This window comes from Osmia lignaria, chromosome 9 (assembly GCF_051020975.1).
Source record: "Osmia lignaria lignaria isolate PbOS001 chromosome 9, iyOsmLign1, whole genome shotgun sequence".
Taxonomy (NCBI): domain Eukaryota; kingdom Metazoa; phylum Arthropoda; class Insecta; order Hymenoptera; family Megachilidae; genus Osmia; species Osmia lignaria.
In genome coordinates this window covers 5,085,999-5,098,041 of record NC_135040.1, presented here as the reverse complement: position 1 = coordinate 5,098,041, position 12,043 = coordinate 5,085,999, and the positions used below count along the sequence as shown (strand labels likewise).

The window sequence follows — 12,043 nt, the reverse complement described above, 5'->3', positions numbered from 1 at the left end:
CGATCGTGTAGAGAAATATAAATTTGAATTATCCGCGGTATGTAATGGAGAACAGTAGACGTACTATCTTCCGCCAGTTCATATGTAATGCACTAATGTAATTTCCTTGTAAAGCGTTTCTATTTTCATTGTTTATGTATCATAACAATTATCTAATGTTTTTATTAATAAGTTTATAAAAATTTTCCGTATAACGTTGCACTGTGCACAAAAAGTCCCTAGGCCCTGAGAGTCTTCCGACGTTCCTGTGTTAACCGACCGTTCTTTTTATCCCACTATTCGTAGCTTGTTGCGCAGAAGACCAAATTTCATCTTCTGCGCCGCGTCTCCCCACAATCGAGCACACTGTTTCCGTATATCCCGGTTATCCCCTCGCAGAACGGGTCGATCGTTAACGCGCAACGCTACGGCCATCGTGTAAAAAGTACCCACAACGCTTGGATAGTGCACGCCGAGGGCAGGACGTATTTTCCACTTTCCTCTTGTGATATTTAAATTGTGCCAATAAAAGGTGAGTAACTTACGCGTATATTTATAACCTGTGCCTGTAATTGTGTGTCTTTTTGGGTTTGAGTAATTCATATACCGTCGAGAAAAGTTTGTAGGAAATCAGGTCGGTTGGCTTCGATGATGAACACGGATTTTACATTGTAGAAATATAATCTTGTAAGAAAGTAGGAGACAATGATGTGTAGAATTTTGCGAAAAGTTTATATCTTTCGAGATTTCGATCAATTATTTTGTGCTTTCCAATGAAATCCCCATTTTCGCCATTTTGCCTGTGCCAAGCCTGCAAAGTCGGCCATTATGTACGCGTGCCAGGTTGCGGTCCAGGGCCGGTTAATAACATACGAGACACTATATTTTTTGTGTATCATAAGTTAATTTATTTTTATTTTACGAGTTTGTATTCCGGTTGTTGTTCGATTCCAAGATAGTTTAATTGTTGCGACAGTGTACATTTAACCAGTTTTATAGTGTTTTTGATAAAATTAAATAGATTCGTGTTTTCTTTAGTATAGTGTCTCGTTTTTCCTCTTTGTATTTTGGAAAGTCGTATCTTCATTATTTCGTCAAAAATGAAACGAATGTTACTTAATGTCCTCGTTACACATTGTTATAAATGCATTTTATGTCGGTTTACATTAGAATTTAAAATTTTATCATTACCGATAAATTATCGACAGGCGTATATATTATCGAATTGCTTTATGGTTTTTGTTGATACGTTTGTACAGAAATAGTGTTATAAGAACTGTGCGATCGTTTTTTCATGTATCCTTCATTTGTGTCACATAAAAAGTGCGCGTAGCTTGTGTACAAAACCGACCTGGAATACAAAAATGTGTTTTGTCAGTTAGCGTCCTCTAGCCGCGATTTCCAATCACGACAAGAGATCGTAGCTTTTGAGAGTAGAGCGCATGCTCGTTAGTTTCCTTCGTTTTTTCTTCTCTCGTACCCTCTTCCGGGGAAGCCTGCGCTCTCTGACGGTCGATGTACAGGCAAGCTAGCAGCCGTTACGTTACGCCATTGTTGAAAAGGGCAGCGCTCGAGGCGCACGCCGAGCTTGGACGCTTACGCAGTTTTTCACTATTTACCCATCCCGTGCTGTGATATTAGATTGTTTTATATCCTTTATTAGGTGAGTGTAATAACGTGTAGACGATTATTTGAAAAGTTTCGAATTTTGTCGAAGCTCGCAAGAAAATTCCGGAAAATCTTAAGATGGGGTGACATGGCGCGGGCGGATCCTCTATGTATTTTTACGAGTACATCATCTTTACTGTATCAACGTCAGAGAGAAATTTCCCGGTGAAGTAAGTGTTTGCGATTTTCGTGTTCTTGTCCAGACGACGCTTTAGCGGGAAATTTCAGTGTTAACGATTCAAATTTCGACTCATACTTTTGCTTGCGAGCTTTTCTTACATCGCCATTTTGTTCGGGCGCGACCTCGCGGACGGCCATATTGCGATCCACGTCTCCTCTCCTCTCGTAGTTTCTGGGGGCGGTGCGAGGAAAGTGCATCGTTCTTTTTCGCCGGTCGATAGATGCGATTGGAAAAATTATCTGTCTCCAACTTGTTTTTATTTCGCACACGTTGCTCGGCGCCATCTGACGTAACATTCAATACGAGATAACAATATAAATAGATTACGCAATCGCGCGTAAGCAGTGGTGAATGCTCTTCGCTTTATTTCGCATGCATACTTACATTGTCGTTATTCCCCCACTCGCGGTAGACGTGTACGCGTTGCGCATGTGAAGCGAGTAATCGATTTTTCGTTTTATATTGCGCGTCTATGATGTAAACTTTGCTGTATATTGTGTGTTACCCTTCTCTTTGCACCACGAGTCTCATTAACTTCTAACTTTTAAAAAGCAGTATTAACTTTCATGTCTGGTTCGTAATCTTTTTTCTTTAATATGTTAATTACAAACCGGTACAATTTTCCGATATTCATAGTCAAATGACTACTAGAAATATCGTAAACGGGAATCTATTGACACATTTTGAAACGGCCAGTTGAACCGGTTTATGTTGAAAATGTAGAGAAGAAATCGCTACATTCTCTATAATTCAAATTTATCGACTAGTTTATTGAATCGGGATCCGTTATTGGTTCGCGCGACCGCTTCGGTGGCTATAGTTTTCTCGCTCAATTTCCCCATTTGCCACGGGTACTGGAATATCCAGCAGACGCCCCTGAATTCCAGGGGCCTCAAAGCTAGTGCGCAAGCTGGTGCGCAGCTCGGGCGCAGTTGCGCATGCGTGATGCTTGCGCGTCCTCCTGCATCATCCCCACCAAATCCATCCATTACCGTTATGAGGACACGCACAAAGGAAAAGGCCAGAAGACTAATTCAACCGACGCGCTTGCATCGTACGGCCATTTTGGAAGCTTCGGTGCTTCCTGGCGAAGCTTTAACCCGCGTTACAGTATCGATCCGGAAACTACAGATAAATCTGTATAAATCGTTATTCGTCCGTTCCTCAAATCCCGCGGCTCGATGTTTGCGTTAATTGGACATAGGACATTTAGATAGCATTAGACACGATATCGAACGACGGATATCTGTCTAGTTCGCTGACTACCATTAGTTTTTCTTACTTCTCCAGAAACGAGGAAATCGACAGAAAATGGAAGATGACCAGCAGTTTTGTTTAAGGTGGAATAACCACCAGAGTACATTGATCCAAAACTTCGATACACTTCTAGAAAGCGGCACTCTGGTTGATTGTACGTTAGCTGCCGAAGGAAAATATTTAAAAGCGCATAAAGTGGTACTTTCGGCGTGCAGTCCCTATTTTGAGGTAAGTTGTTTCTTGACTTTTAAATAATGTTTTAATTATATTTGTATTCATTATTATGCGAAATATATCATTTTTCTGTCAATATCTGTCATAAGTTCGGTTTGGATAAAAAATTATTCAAAGGGTAATCGAGTATATGTTACGAGAAGCAAAAGAAAAGACGCGGTTAACGAGATCTTTATGTACAAAATTTATCCATTTCCATTTGCATTCGATACGTACGATTAGAATTATTGTAAATTCCTGAAAAGTTTAAACGGCGATAAAAACGGAACCTGAAATTGAAACAAGATGGCTGCTCTTGCTGAATGTTGCTTGGACAGATGTCCAAGAGGCAGGGGGGACTGAAAGCCCAAACCCCCCTCCTGGTTCCTCTTGGTAATCAATACAGAGAAAGCAAGATGGCTGATATCCAGGGCATTTGCCCTGGGATTTTATCCTGATATGGGTGGGGATGCACCAAGGGATAGCATCTTGTCAAATTGAATTTGAATCATGAAATTACATTTTATGCATTAATAATTATTCGTTTTAATTGAAACTTGGATCGACTGATGATAGTAAACCGAGTCAGTGTTGATGTAATATTTATTTTTTCGCCATTGATCCTTTTTGAGTTTTACAATTTTATTTGTAATAACACAGTTCTGATTGAAATATTCGAAAGTTGACTACATATTAGATGCACATCGATCACCGAAGAAACTCCTCGATGTTGAATGTTTTAATTTTTATTATAGGGACTTCTGAGCGAACACTATGATAAGCATCCGGTGTTTATCCTTAAAGACGTTAAGTTTAAAGAATTGAAAGCAATGATGGACTATATGTACAGGGGAGAAGTGAATATCTCCCAAGACCAGCTCGCAGCGTTACTCAAAGCTGCTGAATCACTGCAAATCAAGGGGTTATCCGAAAGTAAAACGAGTGGCAGTAACAAAATGGATACGAGGCAACAGAAAGTCGTGCCACAAGTTACGGCGGCCCCGTGTGACATTCCACAGGGGGCTCCTGGTCTAACCATAGAAAAAAACAAAGTTCCTACTAGACAAAATTTGCCGCAGGGATCTGTTGGGGACCTACCGGAAGACTCTGCTAGTCCCCAAATACCACCCAAAGGTCTTTCTTCGAGGTAAGATGATTCGAAAAAAAAAATATATACGCGAAAGACAGGTATATGTTATATACCCTTCTAAGTCCACGTTTATCATGATTTTCTGGTTTACAGGGAAGGTTCGCAAAGTCCAACTTCGAGAAAAAGAAAAAGGTTTCGAAGAAGAAGCATCGGTGAAGATAATAATTCGATGGAAAACCACGAGGCCTCAAACTCGAACGATATGTCTCAACAAGTGGCTGTTCCAGCACTTGGTATCGCGCCTGTCGCGGAAGAAACGTCACACGTAGATCCTGCAGACTCGATTGGCAGGTCAGCCTTAATGACGCAGCTGACGAGACCTGCGGATGAAATGCTGCAAGTAAGGCTCAAGAGAAAATCGATATCGAATTTGTTGCGTTTAATTTATCCAGCAACAACCGTTTCCCCCTTGCCAACGTTAATAATGGAAGCTGTTTGCCTACGATGCTCTGTTTCTTTCGCTCGTTGGTAGAGTAAATACACACCGTACTTTATCCTGCTGTTTGATTTCATTTCAATTTAATCTTGTAGCGTGGAAACAGTGCGGCACACGATTGTTCATGTTTATCTACCTTTATTATCCTTGCCCGAATTATCCAACGGAATATGTAACGCGTAGTTATCTTCGCAGCTACCACTAGAAAAACCGGAGCCAAATGATAGTCTCATCGAGCCAAAGTCGGAATATATGGACGATCCGGAAGAAGGCGTCGAAGATCTGACGCTCGACGATGACATGAACGATCTAAACGAAATGGAACCGGATAACAATAGAGCTGGCCCGTCCCACGATCCCTCGCAACACCCAGGTAAGTTGAATAAATCGTACTCCTTCATATATATATTTTTTTTTATTTCTAGTATTTTTTGTAATGTAATGAAATACAGGGTATTTTAACGAATTTACGCGATGCGAGAGAAATTTCCAATTTGTACGCACATAATGAGAATTCAATTAAATTATTTACACGCGTTTAGACATTATACCCGTATATATATATATTTATAAACGGTGAATTCCCTCGAACCTAGATCACAAATCATATATACCGTAATTGTATAGACGACGGCAGTAGCAAAACTTCGATCCAAAAACGAAACTTTGAATCGAAGCACAGCTTTCTACCGTATAAAATGTAACCAGATAAGCCAGGTGAATACGATATATCGTACCTTAGGTTTCGAATTTGATATGTTCTCACTGATTAGAGGAAAAAGGGACTCGGGTTGTTGATTGACGATTAATTGTAAAAATCTCGCGAACGTTTCGTTTTTAGTTTGTTAAATGTTAAAACGGGTCGTCCAATGATCGGCCGACACTAGCTTGGGTTTCCTCGTTCCAGGTGGGGGGGCGGTAGCGCGGTCTCGGTCGAGAGGGAATTTGGGTGGTGGTGGCGGTGCCCTCTGGGCGTCCCATTTCCTCGAATGTAAAAAAGGGCCGAACATGAGACGGCCACGCCCGGACGTTGACGTAGGCGCGTTGCTTAAATCGCTGGCAAACAAACAGGGCAGAAAGTATAGTTTAGACTCGGTTAAAATGTCCCTGGAAGCAATATTACAGCAGGGGGTTAGCACCACTCAGGCATCAGAGATGTATGGGATTAATCGATCAACCCTGCAGTTCTATTTGAAAAAGTTGAACGTCGTCAGAAGGAGATGGAGACAGCAACCTAGTAACCTGATGCAGCCTAGACAGCCTTAAAAACATTACATGCTTTTCCAATTAATCGTTTGTGTAACAATGTTCTTGAATATCGAGATTCGAAAATAAGCGACGATGTATAATTCCATTTGATCGATATATCTGTATATACGATTTAAATCGGTTCCATTCTGTTCTGCTCTGTTCCGTTCCGTTTCGTTGTACACGTACCTAGAGCCATGCGGTTTTTGTACTTATTTCACGGGCATTTATATTTACTTTCGATGTAACTTGTGATAATTATTTTTCTGTTTTTCACGAATACATATTTGTGCGTGTTTTGTGTCAATTCTTGGAGAACTTACAAAGAGGTTGGCACGAAGCATTTTGTATACATATCATACTTAGGTTTCTTTCCTTTTTCTTTTTCTTTTGGAGGAATCGATGCTTGAATTCCACTTGAAAAAAGAAGCAAATGTATCGATACGTTACAGTTACCACTATCGCTACTGGGAAGAAAGTTAATCGGGGTCTTTTCGTAGGTTCATTTCTTTCTTGTAACGTCCGTCCGTCTAATTACGTATCTTGAATTTTTACCGCATTCCGAAGCTACGTTCGAACATATCTATCATCCTTAATGTGTACACTTTTTACGGGATGGAAATTTTCCTGATCGTTCTCTTTTTTTGCTGTATCATTCAAGAATCGAGCCTCATTGTGGACAAGGTACCGATAATGTCTAACCAGTGTATCGATTAATCGTTAATCGTTTAAACACAGTTCGTAGTTGTACTACTACTTCTGTTAAAAAATAAGTCGTTAAACGTTTTCCGTTGAACTCGCTGCGAGTTGTCTACCTACGATGAATGGGTGTACAAAATGTCAGACTTCGAATTAGCTTGGAAACTATCAGTATTAATTCTTCGTTCTAAGTGTTATCGTAGGTTTATAATTAGGCAAAGAACTCGAGATATATTAACGTGTTCGTATGTGTGTATGTATTAAAGGGCGACGAAGAAATAGCAAATAAGGGGGAGGGGGAATGATTAAAAGGATGCGTTTACTTTATTATAATACACGATACTGCCGGCTTATATTCGTTCTGTAAGAGAATGTGTACGATTTCGGATCATCCAGGATACCCTGTATTTCACTAGTTTTCGGACTACTTCAGAATCCGTTGACATTTTTGTTCGTATTTCAAACGAAGATACAAATTGCGAACAATAAAGTATATAATATATTACCCTTCGTTCCTAAAAAAAGAAAAATGATTAGTCGTGTTCATTAGATGCAAAAATGCGATCGTAATTCCAGCCACGTTTTCATTTTTATCTCTTTCTCCTTCGCTATTTATTTTTCATTTTACTTTCTTCTATATTTCAATACAGTAATTTAGCTTTCGTAGGGCAACGTGTTTTTATCAGTCTGGTTTTATTTGTCCCAATTTAGCAGGAATAGGCGCGTGGCACGTTACAGGAGATCGAAGTAACGCGGGGGGAGTTGTGGGCTCGGTGGCAGGAGCTCCTGGAACGACAGACGAAGTCTTTCTCGCAGCCCAAGAGGCCGCCCAGGCCCACCGCGACTCTCAAGGTAGGCTCATCCACATCATTTCTCATCAGCTCCTATCCGCCGTAACAATAGGCACCACTTGCAACTAGATGAACCTTGTTTCTTGCTTTTAAATCCAGTACAATTGCAAAATAATAGAAAGAAAACGATGGGTATGAGAACGAGAGCATATATATTTTAAGGATAATTATGAAAGTAAATGAGCAATTAACTCCAAGACAAATGATTCGAATTCGTTCAATTTAAATAAAAGAGAAAATAAATTACGATTATGTTTATTCTATAGATTTATAAATAAATAAATAAAATAAAAGGTGCCTATTGCGCAGGCGTGACAGGGCTTGTATTTTCATTTACTGCCGAATAACGTGGTTCAACCTAGACGCCGGTACGTTCAAGAGTAGCACGGTCTCTGAAAGAGTTTTTCACTTTTCTTAAACAGGGCATGTAATTTTTCGTTCATTTTCAATTTCCTAATATTTTTCTCTATCTTTTTATTTTTTCTCTTTTCTTTTTTCCTTTTTTTTTTTTTCTTCAATCACAGTATCGCGAGACGAGGTTGACGCGCCAAGACCTGCCACGCGGTTATTTCTTAGTTTACACTTGGTTCTCTATTCTTTGATGACTCGAGATAACGTGTATTGTGCGAACACGTTTTATACAATTATTTTTTCGTTTACTTTTGTTCTTTCTTTTCTGTGGCTTGTCTTTATCGTTGGCCTCGCAACGCGATATTACGACCTCTCTCTCCTTTCGCAAGGAAACAGGCTGTGCGGAGCACGGTAACTTCGCCGTGACCACCGACCAAAGGAAACACGACACTCTTTCGTATTTTATGGTTAACGAAAGAAAAGTAGAGCTTATTATGCATATATAATTATAATACACAGCAGTATAATATCTCCCCTTTTGATATCTCGCGGTTTTATTTCTCAGCTATAATCGTTTATTACGTCTACTTTATTAGGAGAAACGTTTGATAATGAGCCAGATAGAGAAAGGGCGTGAAAGAGAGGGAGAGAGAGAGAACGAGAGAGGGAGAGAGTGAAAGTTAGACCGTCACGATTAATAGATTTCGCGAGTTTTCGTGATTACAATCTACCGAGTAAACGAGAACCGAAGCTTCCAAGCATGATAATTAACGCTTTCGAGATTTCCCGTAGAGAATACCGCGGTGCTCGCTTTTAAATTGCTTCGACATCGATGAATCCTCTCGAGAAAATGAATTCGCGTAATTACGTTCCGGGCCGCGCGCAACAACGTGCAATTATCGACTAGCAGACGTTTTCATTTGCATATGTAGGTCTCTCCAAAGTATCTTCTTACCGAGCGCGAATATTAAAAGTAGCATATTTTATTGATACCGCGTATGTTCGTATAATAAAATGAAATAGACGAAAACCAACGTTCAATATTAGGTACTAGGAGACGTGTCCCTTGTGCGGATCCACCACAAAGGCTTTCAATGAACATGAAGCGCAACATCGTCTTCAAAAAATTCAAAGTTCAGGGGCGAAAAGATTCCCTCAGAGATCGTGCCGAGTTTGTAGAGTACACGGAAGACGTAAGGATACGTGTTACATGTGTGAATTTTATAGAGTACCGCTTTGCAGAAGCAAATGTTTCGATCGATATCACACGGAAGAGTATTACTAATTATTTGAATAAATTCATAGCTACATTCGCGCGTATTATCTACGCGTATTCACAATATTGATCGACGCGAAGAAACTATTACAGATACGCGTAGACCATTAAAGTAGGTTACTTTCGTCGGTTATCAAAGGTCTACGCTCGCGATTAATTAGTTTCGATTCCAGTACGCGAATGATTCGAGATGCGTGTGTACGGTTCGTTCTCAAGAAGACTGGTCATCCTTGAGCTGGATACCGCGTGAAAATAAAACTTGTCGCAAGGATTCGCGCATCTACTATGATAAATTCCGTTGCCGCGCTCGAAGCTCGAGTGAATTGCATCTCGAAAGTCGTCGGGAAATATTGTAATGATTTCGTTAGCATATTCGGCAATAGGGTTCGAGGAAGGGGGAAAAAGCGGTGCCGTGCAGCTGCAGCTGTCGCGTTTCTCGAATCGATGCATCTGCCCGTAGAAATTGTGCAGCTGTCGTTGGCAGATGCGACGCGAAAAGAGGCTTGCTGAATTTTCCGCGAAATATTCACCTTCCAACAGAGAATAGAAGAGAAATTATTTCGGGTTTAAACGAAAAGATACTTTGGGAGAGACCTGAGACTAGGAGAGAGAATTTTCACGCGTTCGGAATAGATTTTCTTTTTTTTTTTTTATTTCAATCGAAGGACGACTAGTTAGGCTGTCACGATCGCTTAAAAAGGTGATCCAACGCGGGACCACAAGGTAATTTCGGAGAGAGAGGAGCGATCTCTCTGTCAATGCTGGTCCTTAAGAAATTGTTGGCATTCGTTCTTGTTGCAATTACGTAAAATTGTCGCGACATTAATTTAGGTAAAATACAGGAATGATTATCGAGCGATACCACAAAGACACACGAGCGGTGTTCGAATGAAATAGCACGATTAAACCAAAGAGAAAAATAAGATTTTTCTTGACGAGTGCTCGCATTGATGGGGAAGGTCGTTGTTTTCATCGTCAGAGACTTGTTACCTTGAATCGATTGTGTTCTCGCGCGGGCTGATTAGATTCTTAGCCGCACAAATACATAAATACACACACGAAGCCTTCGAATAAAACGTAAATCGTACACATTTGTCCACTTATCTACGACACGTTCCGTGCCGCGTGGGTTGTATCGTTTTTCTGTTCGCGCGTTCTCCGTGATTTCTATGCTGAAAAAACACACAAAACGTTCACCTCGAGTTTCTGGGTCGCGGCTGACCCACGCGGCGTATCGAAGGATTACCTTTAAAAAACAGATGTTTCGTTCCTTCAAACGCACTCGATGCGTGTTACAACGCGACGTGCTGTATAGATGATCATCAGAATCGTAATTTATCTCTCGCAGATGCATTGAAGAGAAGTTTACTGCGACACGAAATCAAAAAGAAAGAGGGGAAAGTATCTAAAGTGAGACGTCGTTGCGAGAGATGTTACCAAGAGAATGTGAAAAAGTTTGGTAGTCAGGTCGCGAGAAACTGTACCGTCAAAGTAGCTACGTTTTGCGAGAATTGTTATGGCAAACCTCATCTCTGTTTGTCATGTTTCTATGCGGAACATTTTGATATGCCATGATATGTTTTCGATTAATAAAATCCATTCAATTCAATCGATTTGTCTCGTATTTCATGTGTGTCCGATCACAAATTTTTCATTTTTTCGGCCGATATATTAGACACTGTGTGTATGTGTGTATGAGTGGAAATGGATAAACATATCGTGTTAATTAACCGCGGCACGGAACGTGTTTTTTCGAAAAATTCGTTCGATTTAATTAATTCAGAACACCAGCCACCCTTTTAGCTTGATTTGATTTGATTGAAATTTTTTATTTGAACGCTCTCTTTTATAACGCGCACACTTTCTCTCGCTCGAACAATCGAATCGAGCCACGATTTTCAACGACGCGTGTATCAGGTAGAAAGGTAAAGAAACGAAAATTAGAGCCGGCGTTGCACCACGTTGTTTGCAGTACGTAGAGAATTTTTGTAAATGTCGTTGTGGAAACAAAGATGTTCCGGTGAAAAGGGTAAAGATGGGCTTTGCGTTCGAAGGACTCGATTCACCGTACATTTAAATATTTCTCTTGAAACATTTAACGTTGTTCGAATATAAATCAGGGTATCCTTAATCGGTGAATCGTGTTCATCTTTGCCATCTAACCGGAATGTGCAACCCTCGTATCCTAAAGGAAAAGAGAAAGAAAAACAAACCACCCATTCGTAGTTGTTTACGTGTTTTTTTTGTTGGTAGAAGATTTGAAAAACATACCATGCACATGGTAGTAATAAATAATAAGTAAAAGAGAGAAAAAAAAAGGAAGGTTAAGACAATTGGACGAAAGAAGGGACGTAGATGATTAGCGTGTAGTCGCGTGACCCTCGCGCCTGACAAAAATCTATACGAGCCAATATTAATTAATTTATTCAATTTCATGATGTCTTATTGCCTTCGCTTTCGCTTATCGTGTTATCTGAAAATGAACCAAAAAATAGAAAGAAAAAAAAGGAAAGAGGAACATTTCTCTGTACTTGAAAAAAATTTCTAATCAAACGAGCAACGACGAGGGTCTCGCGTTTACAATAATTTCATTGAAATAAAATGTACACGCGCGGGTTGTGCCTTTCTCTCGTATACGCGTGTCAGCGCGTTGGGTTTTCGCAGCTTCCTGTCCATTTAACGAACAGAAAAGAAGCTGCAACTGATAACAAAAAAAGCACGTGGTCGTTTGGTA

The 12,043-nt window shown here is 40.2% G+C and overlaps 1 protein-coding gene across 50 annotated transcripts in view; it reads left to right on the top strand.

The window, feature by feature from the left end:
- The first annotated feature begins 351 nt into the window (after positions 1-351).
- LOC117606608 (uncharacterized) overlaps positions 352-12,043 on the top strand; it is a 74,799-nt gene continuing 63,107 nt past the window's right edge. For 45 of the 50 annotated variants that reach the window (XR_004582022.2, XR_004582002.2, XM_034329672.2 and 42 more), the window contains exons 1-6: positions 353-511; positions 3,119-3,313; positions 4,054-4,445; positions 4,542-4,788; positions 5,080-5,257; positions 7,543-7,683. Coding sequence is in view for 48 of the 50 variants with exons in the window: in XM_034329672.2 (XP_034185563.1) it covers positions 3,140-3,313; positions 4,054-4,445; positions 4,542-4,788; positions 5,080-5,257; positions 7,543-7,683 (1,132 nt within the window). In the remaining 2 variants the exon portion in view is untranslated. Of the gene's footprint in view, positions 512-1,482; positions 1,643-1,696; positions 1,818-3,118; positions 3,314-4,053; positions 4,446-4,541; positions 4,789-5,079; positions 5,258-5,791; positions 7,511-7,542; positions 7,684-10,657; positions 11,202-12,043 lie in introns of those variants that run through there. The other 5 variants (XM_034329643.2, XM_034329316.2, XM_034329328.2 and 2 more) reach the window with 5 other exon arrangements.